Source organism: Tursiops truncatus, chromosome 2 (assembly GCF_011762595.2).
Source record: "Tursiops truncatus isolate mTurTru1 chromosome 2, mTurTru1.mat.Y, whole genome shotgun sequence".
NCBI classification, from domain to species: Eukaryota; Metazoa; Chordata; class Mammalia; order Artiodactyla; family Delphinidae; genus Tursiops; species Tursiops truncatus.
In genome coordinates, this window is record NC_047035.1 from 91,345,540 (window position 1) to 91,364,935 (window position 19,396).

The 19,396-nt window shown below is 45.3% G+C and overlaps 1 protein-coding gene across 5 annotated transcripts in view; it reads right to left on the bottom strand.

The window, feature by feature from the left end:
* The window catches only part of SHC4 (SHC adaptor protein 4), a 132,171-nt gene extending 113,456 nt beyond the window's left edge, over nt 1-18,715 (bottom strand). The window contains exon 1 of one of the 5 annotated variants that reach the window (XM_073800935.1): nt 17,409-18,700. In XM_073800935.1, coding sequence (XP_073657036.1) covers nt 17,409-17,993 — 585 coding nt within the window. In that variant the 5' untranslated portion in view covers nt 17,994-18,700. Of the gene's footprint in view, nt 1-17,408 lie in introns of all 5 variants that reach the window. The other 4 variants (XM_073800937.1, XM_073800936.1, XM_019929175.3 and 1 more) reach the window with 4 other exon arrangements.
* Nucleotides 18,716-19,396: the final 681 nt, after the last annotated feature.

Genomic DNA, 19,396 nt, shown 5'->3' on the forward strand with positions numbered 1-19,396 from the left:
CTCCTCCATCTCACCCCACAGGTTCTGTTCCTGGCTGAAGTACCAGGCCTTGCAGCAGTCCCCAGCAAAACCACTCGGGTCAGTGGGCAGGAGGGAGAGGATCCTGCCTGCCCAGGGATATCGCCCCCAAGTCCACACCTTCTCTCATCAGTTCAAAGGTAATCACATATGACCAGTTTTGACTCCTAGAAGCTAAGTTGGAGCTGAATGATGAAAGAGAGACCAAGAGCCTAAAATGAGGTCATCCTTTCTAGCCCTAAATAAGTTAGTCTGTATACTAGAATGAACCAATTGCCAGCCAAAAAAGGCACACCTGAATTTATTTAATTCTGGTGCTATTCTCTAATAGAAATACATCAGACAAAACCACAGGTTTTGCTTTCCAAAATAACATACACACTCACATCGACAGACGTGCTCCCACACGCCGGGGTGAGTTGTTGCAAGGTGGCTAATCTTAGTTAAGTTTCTCTCACTTTCCTTGGGGAAATGGTCTGTCTTGATGGATCTCAGCGTCCTCAGCTACAGAATAAGTGGAAGAGCATGTCCCTATGCTGAGGACCAGGACCCCCTTGGGCTGGGAGCACCCACCTCCTGGGGAACCGGGCTTGGGCAAGCAGCTATGCAGGTGAGGAGAGCAGCTGAGGGACAGAAGACATCAAGCTGAACGGGGCGGGAAAGGAGAGGTCTCCCTCTCAGGGCCAGGAATTGTCTCTCAATAGAGGAATGACCAGAAGCACGGCCCCTCCTCTGGGACACTACATTGCCACTGAGGGTCAGCACGTACTGACACAGGAGGGTGCCCCGATCTACCAGTCAGAGACAAAAAAAACCCAGCATGATGCAGAACAGGATGCCCGGTATAATCTTCATCTGTGTCAACAAGTATGTGTTGACACAGTCTGCCTGTGTGTATATATAAATATGCAATGCTTAGGGGAAGAGTCTGACAGACTACAAAACAAACTTAATAGTGGCAATTATCCTACAGAAGGGGTGTTCACCTTTAACCTTCTGCATTGAATTTTTCCCAATTGCACAAAATACAATAAAGAACAAAATTAGATTAAACAAAAAGAACTCAGAAAAGTTAGTCCTCATAGCTCTTTTTTCCTTATTATAGTCGTGACTTTTCCATTTTTAAAAAATACAGATGAGGGGCTTCCCTGGTGACGCAGTGGTTGAGAGTCCGCCTGCCGATGCAGGGGACACGGGTTCGTGCCCCGGTCCGGGAAGATCCCACGTGCCGCAGAGCGGCTGGGCCCGTGAGCAATGCACGCTGAGCCTGCGCGTCCGGAGCCTGTGCTCCGCAATGGGAGAGGCCACAACAGTGAGAGGCCCGCGTACCGCAAAAAAAAAAAAAAAAAAATACAGATGAGAGAACAACCTCATTTACCACAATCCGGTAAGTCTTTGCACCCGTAGGAGCACCAGGCAAATAAGAGTTAAAATATATCCATTTTGTTGAGTATGACAAATAGCTATGGAAAGCCAAATTGGTTTTTGGTAGAGCACATTTCTAATACTTAATATTGTTGCACCTGAGAAAGATTCGTATTTTTTCCAAGTGACAAACAAAAGCTACTGAGAATAAATTACATCTGCCCTTGTAACAAACTTATTCTATTTGCTTAATGTTTACAAAATTACATGGAGATGCAAAGCTCACCCTATAAAATGCAGAACGTTATTAAGAGAGAAAAAAAGAGGGCCTTCTTAGTCTCAAGCTGGTAAAAATGTTGATAACAGTGAGGGGAACTCAAACCCCAAGTGTTTTCTGGTTTTCTTTATAAAGGGAAAGGCTTAGGGCCATAGATGAGTTTCTAAATTTAAACTTCCATCCCCAGAGATACCCTTACAGTTGCTGATTCAGTTTCATCTCTTAAAAACAGGGTCTTGAATGGGATTCTGCATGAGTAGTCAGGATATCTGCCGTATTCCTAGCTGTGGTTTTTATTTCCTAGTTTGCCTTCGGACACTCTCTGTACATCATTTTCCCTGAACAGAAACCATTTGGAGACTAAGGACAACAGAATTCATTAAATGCTGTTTGCTCTTCAAGGGCAAGATGTTGTTGTCAAGTTTAGTAGGAAAAAAAGTAGAATGGACAATATGCTCACTGATTACAACCATGCAACAAAGCGTTTGTATGTGATGACAAAAAATTGGAAATGCATTGTGAGACATATCAACAAACCAAGTTGCTGTACTGTTAACACACAATACTACAATAAAACTCTGCTAACTGGTTGCCACTTAACTAACTTGCTGCAGCCAGCAGGGTACTGGAATGTCCACATCTTCTGCTGCCACCATTTGAATTGTGGACTGACGAAGAACCCCATTGTATTTGTGCTATACCTGCATATGGAAGTTGTAACTGCTATTGAAATCACATCATCTAAGTAGATATTAAACAAAATGATAAAATATGGTTTTTAAAGGTTATAATTTATCTGAAAATTAAGTCAAAAGCTTTAGAAAGACTTTATGAAGACAAGATGCTTTTAAAAATAATGTTGGGCTTCCCCGGTGGCGCAGTAGTTAAGAATCCACCTGCTAATGTGGGTGACGTGGGTTCGAGCCCTGGTCCGGGAAGATCCCACACGCCGCGGAGCAACTAAGCCCATGCGCCACAACTACTGAAGCCCACGTGTCTAGAGCCTGTGCTCCGCAACAAGAGAAGCCACCGCAATGAGAAGCCCGCGCACCGCAACAAAGGGTGGCCCCTGCTCACCACAACTAGAGAAAGCCCGCGCACAGCAACGAAGACGCAACACAGCCAAAATATAAATAAATTAATTTTAAAAATAATAATAATAATGTTAAATTAGATGTGGATAAGACAACTCTAAAAGATTTTTTAAATAAAACTGATTCTGCACTCAGATTGATTTGAAGATATCTCTGAGAACTCACCTCACTTTAAAAAAAACTGAAAGGAGGAATGTAGATGAGAAACTATATAAATTCTATGAGTAGAATTTATGCAAGAACGATGAAAAGGGATATTAATCGTTGTATGTATAAAACTGAGAGAAAAGTCCTTGACTCTACAACACAAAAGCACATTTATATAATTTTAACTTGAGTCAAAAGTATATATGAAACATTTCATCACAGAAGGGACCTTCTACTATATAACATTAAGAAACCATTCTTTACCACTCTCAAAAATCACCTAAACTCTCTCTGCTTCACTGGGACAATTGTCAGATAAGGACGCCCAATTGCTTGGCTTGACTCACATAGCGCACACCAGGCCCGATGCTCTCCCCAGCTCTGCCCACCTGCAGGACACCTCCCTCTCGTCTAGATAACTCTCAGCGAGGGGCTTCCCTGGTGGCGCAGTGGTTGAGAGTCCGCCTGCCGATGCAGGGGACACGGGTTCGTGCCCCAGTCCGGGAAGATCCCACATGCCGTGGAGCGGCTAGGCCCGTGAGCCATGGCCACTGAGCTTGTGTGTCCAGAGCCTGTGCTCCGCAACGGGAGAAAAAAAAAAAAAGTAGATAACTCTCAGCGACTTCAAGCTTCACGTGTCGGCAATTGAACCTCTTACCTTCCCTCTCAACTCTGCTTCTCCTCCTGTCATCCTCCGTGTCTTTTACTGGCATGTCCTCCCATCCCACCCCAAGCCTTTTACCTCAAAGCCTCAGGCAGGTTGGATTGGAATCTGCCCTCCTTCTCTGCCCTCTTCAAATTTTTCTTCTACAATGTCTCTACCAGTGTTTCTTTATTTCACTCCCTCTAACAAGACCCTAATATAGACACTTCTCACCTTGATTATTGCTGTAATAAACTTTGAAAGGGCTTCCCCACCTCCAGGCACTCCCTTCTCTAGCACAGATGAATCCTCATGCCTCTGCTTCAACCTCTAGACTCCTTAGCCTGATATTCAAGGCCTGCTCAAATAATAATAATCTGGCTCAAATCTCAGTTTACTACCTACTGGTTTTTCCCAAGCAGCCTCTACTCTAGCCAACCTGAAATCAGTGCTCTTTCTTATATATAACCTATATTTCCTTATCTACATCCCCTCATCTGGAGTACCTTTTTTAAAAATAGTCCCTGTGGTTAGACTTCTATCCAACCTTAGGGACCATCTCAAATGGCATCTCCCCTGGGAGCCTTCCCTGACCACCCAGCTAGAAGTTGTCTCTGCCTCTAAGAGTTCAGTACACTGATGTGTCTATTTTCTATGGGTGTATATCATTTCCCACCTTATATTACGATTGTTCATCTCCTAGTTTCAAGCTACAACAGTAGAGTTTCGCAAAGTGCGTCTCATAAAACAGTTCCATCAGAAGCTGATCATTCAGTCTGAAAATGCTCCACCTTAGAAACTGCAGTGGAGGTGGAGAAAAACGGATGTGCATGAGAAGCGTCTTAAAGGTGGAGTTGACCGGACTTGATAATTGCAGGCTGTGTGGAGTAGGACAGAGTGAGTAGCTCTGACTTGGACAAGTGGGAGATGCCACTCACTGCGAGGGCAAGGGGAGAGAGTGCGAGTGTGGGGCATCCAACGCTGTGCTTGGCTGGCAACACTTGAATCTGAATACCTTAGTGGAGAGGGGGAGGAAGAAGATGAAAGGACACACCATGGCTCTTTCTCAGTTCTTATCTTCCTTGAATCCTTCACGGGCTTGACACTCTTTCATTCAACCTCTCTCTCCTCGGAACTCTGTCCTCCTTCTCCCTAGGTGACCCTGTCCCCTCTCCACCCTGGTCCTCATGCTGCTAGTTCCGTCATCAAGGCCTGTTCTTCCTCCCCCTCCACAGAATACTTCAATGTGGCATCCCCGAAACCCTCTTCTCCCCCTGCTCTACACTCTCCCTTTGGTAGCCTTGTCCATTCCCTGGGCCTTGATGCCAACAGCAACAAAGATAATTTCTCCTCAGTCCTAACCGTTCTATTTTCTTTGGGAGATTTCCACCTGGAGGCTTTGAGGTCACCTTGAAAGCAGCACGTGTGAAATGGAATTCACCCCTGACGCCCAAACCCTTCCGGCCTCCGCCCTCCCTCACCAAGTGGCTCTCACATCTTTCCTTGTTTCTATCGCCACTGCCTTTGTTCCCAACCCGCTTCTCACCTGGGCTTCCTTTCTTCAGCCTCCCTCCTTTTGGGTCCTCTCTGAGCACTGCAGCCCATACAATCTTTCTAAAACATACCTCCGAGTTTGTCATTCCCCTATTCAAAAAACTTTCAATAGTTTCCTGTTGGAAAACCCAACTTTTCAGATACTATACAAATTTGTTATAGCACCAGCCCATGCTCTGATCTCCAGCATATACCTAACACACTGTCCAACCGAATCCAATTACTCTCTATTCCCCAAACACATTCTCCACTTTCCTGCCTCCATGCCTTCACCCCCGTCATGTTCTTTGCCTATAATGCTCTTCCTCCATCTCTGTCTATGGAAACTCCACCCATTTCTCAAGACTCAGTTAAGATGTCTCGTCCTTCAAGAAACCTTCTATAATCACCTCAAAGGAGTCCCCTTTCCTCCCTGCACTCCCACACATTTTACTCGTGTCACTTTGGTGTCATCTATTATGCCCTGCCTTATATTACAGGAACTTGTGTGGACACCTTTGCTCTTCTTTCATACTGTAACTTCCTCATGCAAGGTTACATCTTATTCACAAAAGGTAGTGAAAAGAGCCCTGACCTGGGAGTCGGGAGACCTGAATTGTAGTCCTTGCTCGGCCGCTCATGAGCCCTGTGAACTTGGATCACTTAACTCACTGTGAAACAGAACTTTGTAGTCAGTGAATCAGTCTGAGTCCTGAGTCCAGGGTTAAAAGAGCCATGCTGTAGCACAGGGAGATCAGCTCGGTGCTTTGTGTCCACCTAGTGGGGTGGAATAAGGAGGGTGGGAGGGAGATGCAAGAGGGAGGAGATATGGGGATGTATGTATATGTATAGCTGATTCACTTTGTTATAAAGCAGAAACTAACACACCATTGTAAAGCAATTATACGCCAATAAAGATGTTAAAAAAAAAAAAAAGAGCCATACTGAGAAGAGAGGACAGGGAGGGACAATGTCTTTCAAGGACCTGGAGTTGGCACTAGGTAAAAAAAAAAATTGAATTATACATTTCACCATTTCCCAGTGAATGACTCATATAAATTATTTTCTGATGACACTGAGAGGAAAAATCTAATTTCTGGGGTTACACTTACAGCATATACAGAATTTTTGCTCAAGTTGCTTGCTTTCTGGCACTTCCTTCCCTCTAACTAGAGGAAGTTTCCAATCCCAGACAGGTTCGGTTCTTAAAATCTACTTGTAAGTTAGCTGTTAAAACCCTGAAGGCATTTCCCTGTAGAAATGAAGGTACAAGTAATGGTAGGATACCCTGGTGAGGATACCAACTTAGCCTATAAATGCCACTTAGCCCAGAGCACACCTGAGTGTCGAATCTGCTGCCAACGTGGACATACCTGATGTACAGCTGAGTCATAACAACATAGCCCCCGCCCCGCCCCGACTCTCATTCCCACCATCTGAGATCCTGGTATGGAAGCCAAAGGAGTATTGCCTGGGTGGAGGTAAGAGAGTGAACTGTAATTTTAGAGACTCTGTGGATTTAAGAGAGGGTAAAGGAGAAAGCCTGAGAAAATTAGAACTACGTTAGGTTAGATTTTTACAAGTCAAATGTTGAATCAGGTGTTGATTCTTTTAGTCATAATTACCTCCTAATGCACATCCCAGGTGTACGTGCTTCATCCCTCTGACTCAGGGTTTCTCAGCCTCAGTGCTGTTGACATGTCGGGCCTGAGAAGTCTGTGTTGGAGGGGATCTCCCGTGCACTGTACGGTGTTTAGCCCCCATCCCTGGCCTCTAGTCTCTAAAGACCAGTAGTGCCTCCTCCCCCTCCCCCGTTATGACAGCTAAAAATGTCTCCAGGAGTTGCCAAATGTCCCCTGAGTGGCAAAATCATTCCTGGCTGAGAACCACTGCACTAACTGGACTCAGCAGAGGTTCCCAAATTTTCTGTGCATCAGAACATTTGTGCATAGGAAGCTTGTTTAATATGCAGGTTTCAGGGCCCCAGCCTCAGATTCTGATCCAGCAAGTTCAGAATGGGGACTGGGGGGCAGAGAATCTGCACTTTTAGCAAGTATTTTTGACTGATATAGTTGGCTCTTGGCAAACTTTGGGAAACACTACAATGAAGATGCGATGAAGTAATAAATATTTTCCAAAAGCAAATGCTTTTCCCTCTGCTGCACTGAGGGAAGAGGAAGGCTGACTAGTAAAGGAATACTAGGCAACTTTAGAGAAGAGGGCAGGCCTGTCCTGGTGAGCACCGTAGGAAAGGCTTAGGGAAGAAAGTTCCATGGAGGTGGCACTGCTGGCCGGGAGAAAAGATGCCAAAGGGACATGGTAAAATGCCAAAGTTAGTCTATTTCAAATTTCTTTTGCCCAGAGGCACACCTAGACCTTTGAAAGTGCATTCTCCTCCCTCCACCTGGGACTTACCACGTGACAAGCTCTGCGCTAAGCTTTGTACATATATACCTTCATCTCATCCTCTCCCTAGCCAGATGAGAAAACTTTATCAACCTTTAACATTATTTCTCTGGGAAAATTCATTGTAACAAAGAATTGATATACAAACCAACCTTGCCTGACACATCTTCACAAAACAGGGACAGCCTGTACTAGTCCTGGAGCTCCACCGCTCTTGAAAACCCTGCAACTTCGTTAGGATGGGAAGAGGCTCTCTGAGTTGAGAAGGCCAGATCCCGGCCTCCTAGGTCTCACCCATTCCCAGTACTCTGTCCCATGCCCTGCATAAAAGAAAGAAGCCCTGCTATTTTGCCCACGAAGAAGCCATTCTCGGCTTCTCTCCCAGGTATTCTGAATTGGAAAATGAAAGATAACGTTACAGGTGGGTATGCAAACTCAGCCACCTTCGCGGGGGGGGGGGGGGGGGGGGGGGGGCGCAGACAGGTGATGTAAGTGAGTGAAACTGGGTGGGACCGTGGCTCAGCCCCCAGCTCTGGTCATCTGTTGACATGTGGTCAGCCTGGTGCTGCCAGCTCTTCTAACAAGCCAGAAATCCAGAGTTTTATATGGAATGTCTTCGTTTTTAAACGTTGGCACTAATCCAAAGAAAATTTTTTTTTCTAATTTGGCCAAACAAAATACATCGCTAAAATGTTGCTTTATGACCTCTGTGTTCCAGATTCTTTTCTGGGTAGGCACTGCCTGTACTCTGCATTCTTTTCCCTCTCTCCCTCCCTCTCTCAATCTCATGAACCTCCCACGGGCAACAAGATTTCCAATTCCTCCCAAGAACTGCCTTCGGCCTCATTTGACAACTGCCAGTGTCTAACCCTGACAAATGCGAGCAGCTCCTTCACCTTCATTCCATCCTTCCTTAGCCTTAAATGTCTGCCCTCTCCTTCCTGCCCTTGTGCTGTGTCCTCCCACAATCACATCCCTTTGGTTGCTGGTTGCTTCTGGGTTTCCCATGAACTTGCTTTAGCCATCTGTCATCCCTGTTCTTTGGGGGCATAAATGGGAAGGTGATGGGTGGTAGATATTGGTGGGCCTTCTAAGCGTTACAGACCCCCAACCTGCATCCTGGCCAGGCTCCAGGGAAGTACAAGGCCTCTGGAGGGGAACGGCTGGAGGCGCAGCTAGAGAGGCTGGATTCTCAGAAGGGGCTCCCAGAATGAGTAAAGATCCTAGTGGACAAATGGAGGTCTAGATGCAGGGGTGCTCCTGCCTTTAGGGGACCATCGATAAACAATGAACTGAAGCTCAGAGACCTTTCCCCCATTTAAGGGTGCAAAATAAGCCCCTTGATTCATTACGTGATCCTGAGATTGGGGGACAAATAGTGATCAAAATTGACAGTATTGTCAAACAAACAAGAGAGGGCTTGGTGTTGGATTTCATGTGATTTTAAATATATATATATATATATTTTTTTTTTAATGACATCCCTTGTACGCCCGAGCTAATGGTTGCAAATTTATACTTCTTTATCATCATCGCTATGCTATCAATACATTTTCATATGATGCTCCCAACAAATGTTTTCAAAAATCCAGCTCCTTGAGGCCTCTTGACTTTTCCAAATATCCCTTCACAAAACTCTCCTGTTTCAGATGCAATCTTTTCATGTAGCAGCTATTTGCATGCAGCATTGAGGCCTGCATCTTTTGGTCACCATGATCTTAATACTTCATTGCAAATCTGACCAGACCTCCCTGAGTTCCAAAGCTTGTATCTCTTAGGAGAGGGTAAGAGACCCCAGCTACCTCATACTCCTGCTCTGGGGAAGAAATTGTGAAATGGCCTTGCCCTGTGAGCTGTGTGTATCATTTAGATCACTCTCCTCATGATGGGACTGTCACATTGGGAAACAGGGTTGGTTCAATCCAACCCATGTGATGACATGGTATTGGCTTTAAAGTAATATGAAAATGGAAGTGAGAGGAAAAGCCGCATTAGGGAAATGACCCCAAAGGGTTTCGGAAGATGAATGAAACGGGGCCAGTCCGTGCATGTTGTACAAGTCCTGGTCCAACGTGGACACGTTGCCACCCACAGGGACCTCCATAAACAAAAGGGTAAAACTGGCAAAGCCACTGAACTTTGGCCTCCTTGCCACTCTTCCTTGCTCTCTTTTTCCTTCTCACTGCTTTTTAAAAACAGTTTTCCTATTAGAAGAAAGTTTTTATTCTTGTGTTTAAAAAAACACATACGCTCAACATTTCAATCAAGTAGACATGTTTGACATAGCACATTTACTCTGGGGAGTGAGGGAAGGTGAAGCAAGATAGGGGCAGAAAATAGAGTGTTGGACATACACACTGCAATATATAAAAGAGATAACCAACAAGGACTTACTGTATAGCACAGAGAACTATATTCAATATTTTGTAATAACCTATAAGGGAAAAGAATTTGAAAAAGAATATATATATATATATCAGTTATAAACACACACACACACATACACACACACACACACACACACACACATATATATGTATGTATAACTGAATCACTGTGCTGTACACCTGAAACTAACACGACATTATAAATCAACTATACTTCAATAGAAAACAAAAAGACTATTGTAGACAGAACTGGGAGCTCTTGTCTGGGCTCCACCAGTAAGCTGCTGTGTGGCTTGGGGCAAGTCACTTCACATCTCTGAGCCTCTTTCCTCAACTGCAAAATGAAGGTTTTGGACCTGGTGATCTCTGAAACTCTGTATTCCAATTAATGCTCTAGTGGTCAGGGGTGGTCAAGGACTGGTCAGATCAAGGGATGTGTGAGAGTTTAAAGAGAACAGGAACAACAGGTCAAACCTACCAGGATTTTCCTAAGTTCTAGAAGAATCTACCTCTTCATCTACTTCAAGAAAGAAACAGGAAGGAAATATAATACCCTCCATGCCAAATTGTCAGTTTTAGCTGGAATTATTTCCTCCCACCCATATTACGTCTCTTTTAACCACCAATAACTTTGAAAAGGGGGAAATTAGTGGAGGCAGAAAGCACCTCCCTTAGCTGTGAGCACCTGATCCACACCACCAAGGTCTGCCTTTATTTTGCATAAACCATGGGACAGTCTCTTCAAGGGTTTCCCAGGGTTAGGAATCTTCCTCTTTCAAGGTTAGAGTTACCAGACTGTCTATGTGTGCGGCAGGGCCTTTTTCTCTTATCACTTTTGTCCAGAGACAACAGAGAAGGGTTAACTCCTGCTGCTCCTATAGACCTCAGATTGGACACCAAGCCCCAGCACGACCCGGCCAGCAAGACCACGTGAGCTAGGCCACGGCCCCAGAGTGCCGGCCACCATCATGCCCCCTGGACCTGTCCACCCTCCGCTCCTCTCTGGAATCCCACACTTGGATACTGTTCCATGTGACGCCTATCTCACCATCTCTGTAAACTTTTGACCACCTGCACCCATGCCAGTGCAACGTTTCTGCTTTCCTGGTGAAGCCAGCTCAGTGTTAGTAAGAGGGTGCTAAGGACATTCCATCTCTTCTCTACTAAGACAAAGATGTGAAAAGTTATTTCCTTCAGAAAAGAGATCCTGATAGAAGGAGATTTCAGACCAGTGGGAAAGGAGACCTGGGGTCTCAGGATCTTAGGCAGCATTCTATTCAAACTCTTGTTTTAAATATGAGAAAATGAGAAGGTGAAATGACTCATCCCCAGTCACACAGCTGGCTGGTGTCAGAGCCATTACTTTAACCCAGATCTCATAATTCCTAGACCAGTGCTCTCCTGCAGAAAAGACACTTGGGGCAGACAGAACATTGTAGTACCGTCAACCACATCTATTGTAGACGGTAGACAATACTAGTCTACAGCTTCAGGATGGTGAGACTATACCGTGAGATTTACAAAGGAAGTAAAAAAGATCATATTTGCACACAAAGCTGATGAGCCCAATACCCAAGAAAGTCTCTGTGGACAAACACATTGCAGTAAATGTTCTTGGGGACTGTTAAGGGTTGAATTGCGTTGCTCGAAAAGATAAGGTGAAGTCTTAACCCCCAGAACCTATGAATGTGGCCTTATTTGAAAGTTGAGCCTTTGCAGATATAATCAAGTTAAGATGAAGTCATAATGGAGTAGTGTGAGCCCTAATTGAATGACTGGTGTCCTTGGACACACAGGAGAGAAAGCCATGTGAAGATGACGGCGGAGACTGCAGCCAGGCATGTCGAAGCCAAGGAATGCCAAGGATTGCTAGCAGCCCCCAGAAGCTAGAAGAGGCAATGAAGGATCCTCTCTGAGAGCCTTCGGAGAGCTCATGTCCTGCCGATAGCTCGATTTCAGACTTCTAGCCTCCAGAACTGAGAGAGAATAAATGCCTCTGGTTATAAGTCACTCAGTTTGTGATACTTGTTACAACAGCCCTAGGACACTAATACAGTCTGGGGAGACGGCTGGGCTGGGTGAGGCTGAAGTGAGGAGACTGAAATCATGCAAATGAATGCAAGAGGACAAATTCTACGGGTTGGTCCTATAATAAAGTTCTCCTGCCCAGCGTGGTCCTTCATCTGTGCTCCTCCATTTACGAACCTGCAGGACTGCCTGACTTGCTCAGAGGTGAGGGGATACGGTGGGCAGGAGACAAGCACTGGAGTGAGACAAACCTGGCTTTGAATTCTCAGTCTGCTACTTACGTAAGGTGTAAAGTGTAGGGTAGACGACAAACTCTTGGGGTCTTTGTGCCCTCACCTGGAGAAAACAGCCTTCCTCAGAGGGTTATTGTGAGAAATACTGTGCTTACCTGTGGTAGTTCTATCCAGGTTAGTTTCTTTGCCTCTACTTTACTTAGTCTTTGAATTAATTTGTAGGCAATCTATGGACTGGGTGTGGGAAAGGAAACGAACATTTAAATACCTCCCATGTGGAGAAAGGAGCCTTAGTGCCTTTAAATGCTGGTGATGGTACATTAGGTATGAAAGTGGTTAAGAGAGTAAATCCTATGACTTCTCATCACAAGGAGAAAGTATTTCTTTCTTTTTCTTTTGTATCTATGTGAGGTGATGGATGTTCACTAAACTTACTGTGGTGATCATTTCATGATGTATGTAAGTCAGATCACGATACTGTACACCTTAAACTTATACAGTGCTATACGTCAATTATATCTCAATAAAACTGGAAGAAGAAGAAAAATGCTGGTGATGGGGGCACCTTAAAGGCCATACGGACCAGTCCTCTCATTTTAGACACGCGAGCACTGGTCACGTTGTATATTTTCCACGCTCACCATGCACAGACCACGTTGGGCCCCTGGGAGACCTCCACATGAATGTTTGTTGCTAGATGAAGGGACTTGGGAAGACCTCATAAAGAAATGAAACTTAATCTTATGGTGGGAACAAATGCCACATTTAACAGATTTCACCCACCTCACTACTTTGCCCAGACCCAGTCTGGCTGTCCATTTCTAACTTGATATCTCTCAAAGAATGGTTTGCTAGCCCACCTTCCTAGAGAGACCTTCAGGGGGTTCAAGTTCTGAGCTTAAAAGAAAGTTACTCAAAAATAGGTGCTCAGGATTCATCAAGTATTCTCAGCTGTAAAATTGATTCTACGTCATCAGACCAAAAGAAGAGTCCTTTTTAAAAGGATACTTAATCCAAAGTCAACTCTAACTTAGAGTAGATGGCAAATTAAGTCCCTAATGTGAAGATAAAAGATGCAAGACAAACTTAAAAGTAGCTCTCACTATGCCATTTTTACCCAGAAAGAATACAGTATCCTCCATCTCTACCCAATAACTGCCTTGCTTACTTCCCCTGCTTTATTGCTCCCTAGCACTTATTACATGTGACATGTTATATTTGCTTGTTTATTCAATCATGGCTCAACTTCCCTCACTGGAATGTAAGTTCCATGAGGGCTCAGACCTCGTCTCTTAATTCACTGATGTATGCCCAAGGCCGGGAACAGTTCCTGTCACATAATTGGTTCACAGTACATATTTTCTCAATAGATGAGAGAATGAATAAAATAAATTTGGGCAAAGAGAGGAGCAGTCACATGATGTGGATAAGAGAGTAGAGTATGTGGCTGCCTTTTGCCTAAAAGGGTTGCCCCTATGTCCACTAGCCATCAAGAATATCTCTATCACCTCATACCAGTCAGAAGGGCCGTCATCAAAAAATCTACAAACAATAAATGCTGGAGAGGGTGTGGAGAAAAGGGAACCCCCAAACAGTGTTGGTGGGAATGTAAATTGATACAGCCACTATGGAGAACAGTATGGAGGTTCCTAAAAAATTTAAAAATAGAACTACTATACAATCTAGAAACGTCACTTCTGGTATTTATCCAAAGAATTCAAAACACTAACTCAAAAAGATATATGCACCACGATGTTCATCACAGCATTGTTTATATTAGCCAAGGTATGGAAGCAACCTCAGTGCCCATCAATGGAGGAGTGGATAAAGAAGATGTGGCATATATATATATATATATATATATATATACACACACACACACATATACACACACAGACACACACACTGGAGTATTAGCCATAAAAAAGAATGAAATCTTGCCATTTGCAACAATGTGGATGGACCTTAAGAGTATTATGCTAAGTGAAATAATAAGAGAAGGCAAATACCACATGATTTCATTCATATGTGGTATATAAAAAAACAAACAAACAAAAATAAACAAAGCAAAACATGTAGATACAGAGAACAGAGTATAGGTATCAGAGGGGGAGGGGCAGGCGGCGAAATGGGTAAAGGAGTCAACTGTACGGTGATGGATGGAAACTAAACTTTTGGTGGTGAGCACCCTGTAGTGTATACAGAAGTAGAAATATAATGTTGTACACATGAAACATATAATGTTATAAACAAGTGTTACCTTTATAAAATAAATTTTTTTAAAAAGAATGTCTCTCTTGCTTCTCTGCTCTGATTCCATCATCACCAAGAAACCTTTGATTTAAATCTTTCTGTGTGCATTTTCCTACAGATGGGATCACAATTTTGGTTTACTTGGCACAATATTTTTCACTGTAAATTAACAGGTTGGCATTTTGTCTTTTAAAATTGGTTCACATCACACCTAAAAGAATTCTGAGAAGGATCTCAACCAGGATGAAAAACTGTGGTGAAAAGAGCAAAGACTGGCACACAGGGCAATTGGGTTCTAGTGCTAACTCTCTTTTTGACTCACCTGTGTGGCCTTAAAAAATTTCACTTTTCTCGGGCTTCCCTGGTGGTGCAGTGGTTGAGAGTCTGCCTGCCGATGCAGGGGACACGGGTTCGTGCCCCGGTCTGGGAAGATCCCACATGCCGCGGAGCGGCTAGGCCCATGAGCCATGGCCGCTGAGCCTGCGCGTCCGGAGCCTGTGCTCCGCAACGGGAGAGGCCACAACAGTGAGAGGCCCGCGTACCGAAAAAAAAAAAAAAAAAAAAAAAAAAATTCACTTATCTGGACTTCAGTTTCCCCATAGAGGCATTGAACTTGATAACTTCTGAGTTCCTTCCATCTTTCAAAGTAGGGTTTTATAAAAATTAATACAGTAGGCTTTTCCATGTATTTTGACTTCCTAAAAGGGGTGTTAACTGGTGTCACGTCACTGTCTATTGGCAGCATAGTATGATTCACATGGATCATGGGGTCAGCACTTTTCCTGGGGTCAGTCATCATTGCCAGGAAAAGGCAGTCAGAATCCTTGTTAAAAATCTAAAATGCCAGTGGTGACACTCCCTAAGGAAAATGGAGATCACACAGCAATTCTTTCACTTTTAAAATTGTACAGGTGTGTGGGTGTGGGGAGGTGGAAGGAAGTACGAGAGGGAAGGAAAGGCAAGGCAGACGGCAGAGGATGTCTAGGTGATGGGAAGGCAGGTGCCAAGTATGGGTTTGGAGAGTCACATTTTTCCATTAGAGCCTGGCAGATGCTTAAGCTTGACCAATGAGAATTGCCCACGAACTTTTAGTAGATACATGTAACTATTTCCATTTTGAGCTGTGTCACTGTGAGGGAGGGTAAGAGCTGAGTGTCCCATAAATGTATCTTCCTTGGAGATTTTTGTTATCAATTCACCTAGGCTGCCCTAGCCTGCTCTCACTGGAACCCTTCCAGTGTTCATTATTTGGCCTTCTTTGAGATCTTAACTGCCTGTGTGTGATACAGTTATTGGGCTATCTCTTAAATGTCTACTTTCAGATCAGACTTCTCACCTGAATGCTAGTCTTATACGATTGCTACCTACGAATTAGTACCACTTAGATATCATCCCTTTAAACATAACATGTCGAAAGCAAACTTAGTGTGACCCCCTTCCCAACTCATTCTGTTTCTATCACTGACATCTCCAATCCCATTCTGAGGCTTACATTTGAAGTTATTTTTCATTCCTCACAACTCCTTTATCAATAATCATCCACAACCTCTATAAATAGCAATAACACACTCAGCAATCTACCCACTGCTTAATAAATGTTCACCATTCTGTTATGTGTATTATGATCCGAAGTGATCTGCTCAGTCACCCAAGACTGTTGAGGCTTCTCACAGAGGCTCTTACATTCGTCTCCTTTCTCTCACCTTCACAGTAATCCATGTTCCCATCCCCTGGTGCCTAAACTCCCAGAGTATCTTTCTTATCGGCCTCCAAATCTCTAATTTTTCCCTGCTTCAGTCCATCTGAAATAAATGCACAGACTGATCTTTTTGAAACCACTTTCATCACGTTATAGTTGGCCTACAAACCTATGATGGTTTCTGTTTGTGAATCAGAGTGTTTACAAACTCCCTGTACAGCATTAAGAGCTTTGGGCAGCTGCTCCCTCTTCCCCAAGCTACCCGAGATCTGTATGTCTTTATTTGACTCAAATTTGTTTGAGCATCAACTATGTGCCAGCCATACTCTCTATCACCCACTACCCTCCAGCATCCCCTCTCTTCTCCAGTTAAGCCCAGTGTGATGCTCCCCTGCCGCCACCACAGTGATACCTGCCATTTGGACTTTGCTCCTATTCTTGCCCTGCCAGGAGTCTCCCCCTTTCTGCCAATAAAAATCTGATAGCTCTTCCAAGATGCACCTTCTCCTGAAGGTTTCCCCTATAATGAATCCCAGACCACAACAACCTTTCCCTTTTTCTGAATTCCCTCAGCATTCTCACACCAGATATCTATTGCTAAATATTGTCCTCTTATTATTTCACATGCATTTGTTGGTCTCCCCGATTGAAATGTGAGCTCTAGAAGGGCAGAGGCCAAATCTTCTATTCTTCGTTTACCCAGATCTGGAATGGAAAAGGGCAGATGCAAGGCCAGTAAAGACCTTGATTTTGCACATAGCTCATGGGCAAGGACCAGTGGGCACAGCGTAGGCAATAAAGACAAAAAATGTGCACTGAAGACCTAAGACTAGTTCCTGGCACAAGGCTAGAAGCTCAGCCATGTTCTGAGAAGTGTTTGTTAAATGCTGAATTAGATTTTCAGAGATAATACAAGTCCCTTACACACCATGTATTCCTCTAGCACAAAAATCTCTACTGAAGCACAGTGGCCAGTAAAATTTATGGGGTCTCAATCACTAATTAGATTTGAAATTCTTGAGTCTTCTTGGCCAGAATGATCAGTCCAGTGGGGACATCTCAGCTGTCTCTATGAGAAGTTGCCCCTACACCTGGCAACTACCTGAGTTAGCACCAGTTCATGCCCCCGAGCCAAAAGTTGTGTGACTCCAATACAAGCCAGATATCTGTAAGGAAACCTGTAAGCTCAGCCTCCCTCCTCCCCTCCCTCCAGCTACACGATGTCTTATCCAAACCTAGAACCCGGCCAGGTGATGTGCAGCCCCTTTCAGAAAGCAGAGAAGGTGCCCTTTGTAGAAGGGGTGCAGACAGGAAAATGGACTTACCCTCACATAGTAGTTCATGCCCATCCCCAACAGGTGCTGCAGAAAGTGCTTGTCCTGCCTGCTCCCGGGGGTTGGCTCCCCAGGGCCGGGAAGGGGGCAGGCATCAGGAGTTAAAGAGGTCGCCCTGTGCCCCAGGGCATCCCGCTGAGGCGGAGGTGCTGGCATGGCCCTATTCAGACTGGTTTCAGGGGAAGCCGGGCTGCTGGGAGCCGGGTCTTGGCTTTCCTGGAGCTTGAGTCGAGGTACCTCTTTGGTACCCAAGCAAAAGTTTTTCAGACTCAGCAAGGTGGCTGGGTTGGCCAGCTTTACGCTGGCCATGCGAGGGATCAAGGTGCACAGTGGGGTGGGGCTCTCCTGGGACGCCAAGGTGGCATCTTCAGCCGGCAGGTGAGGTGCCAGGGCGGGGTAGGGAGGCTGTGGCGAGCCCTTGTTCCCCCCCGAGCCTCCGGGGCTGCCTTCGTCCAAGGACGTGATGGACTCGTTCCGAAAGCGGCTATACTTGGCCCTGTGCAGCATCCCGGGGTGCCTGAAGAGTCCTACATACAGCACGAGTCCTGCCAGGCTGTCCGGACCGCGTTCTCGCATAGCCTTGGCAGTGCTGAAACAGGATACTGTTGCATAAATCGCCTCGTCGTCTGCTAGATAAACAGTGCGGAAAGCAAATGCCTCAACGCCCCGTGCAACTTGGCGGCTGCCACCTCTCCAACTCCGTTCTCGCCCTCGCCCTCGCCCGCTTCGGCTCAGGGTCCTCGAGGGTAACAGCCCAGGGGAAAACGCCTTCCCAGCTGATTTTAGTCCCTCCCTGGCCCTGCGGCGGCACCCGGTGTTCTCGCGTCGGATTCCTTGCTGGGAAAGCCTGGACCCAGGCTCGCGGCGGCGCCGGCAACCGCTCACGGCCAACTCTTAGGCACGGAACGGGGCCGCGCGCCCGGCCAGCCGGTCCCGCCGCATCGCTGGCGGCGCGGGAGCCTTGCAGAAATATTTAACGCCCCCTACCCCCCAGCCTCCCCTTCTGCACACAGGAACTTTCAAACCTGCTCCCTCCGGTTCCCACAGGGCGGGGCAATGTCTGGCTCATTAACCCTTTACTTGTTCCAGTGATTGCTCATTTTTTAAAAAAGGAGCAAAGAAAATGTATATGTGGGCCAAAGGCCCTTGAGCCTGGGTTCGTTTCTTCTGACGGCTGCCCTCTCTTGGAAGATCTTGTCATGCATCCCTTCTGGGCCACAAGCCAGGAGTGCTAGTGACAGGCGCTGCTCCGCATTATTTCAGGGACTTGTGATCCCTCCGTGTTCTTCAGATCCCCTCCCAGCCTGCCCACCCTGGCTCCGAGCTTCCTTCCCTCCCCGACTCCCCTCAGAGCTTCTTTCAGGAGCCTATCTGCAACAGAAGGCTGAGATGTGCAGGATGATACGCAGAGTGTTGAAATTTTTATGAATGAACTTTGCTGAATGAATTTCTCTCTGTGTGTGCAAGCTAATAAATCAGTGAATGAAGCTGAGAATAGCTGTAATTGACTGATGGTCTCAGGGGTGCTTGGTTTTTATCCAATCAGGCGGCAGCTTGATGACTCATGCACCATAAATATACTAAACTAGTAGCCAGGAGAAATAAAGCTGGAGGGAGAGAAAGGAGAGATTTTATTTTGTGATATCTGAGGAAAGGGTTAAAGGGAAAGGCAATCTTTAGTGTAAGTCATCTGCAAGCTGGGCAGCGGGTTAAAAGGTCCATTTTCTTTTTTGTTGAAATGACCGGGAAAGCCAAGCAGAAGAGCTAAAAATTAGACCCATTGTTCTACGGATATTAGGACATATGCTACACAACTCCTGGGGGAAGACATGATGCATTTTTCTTAGAAACATAGTTCTTTTTTTATTGATTGCTGGTTCCATCTCCCGTCTGGTGCAACTTCCTGTACCTATCAAATGCATTCTGAAGACATGATGACAACTGCAAGAGGCTTAGCACACAGGAAGCCAGGAAGGGAG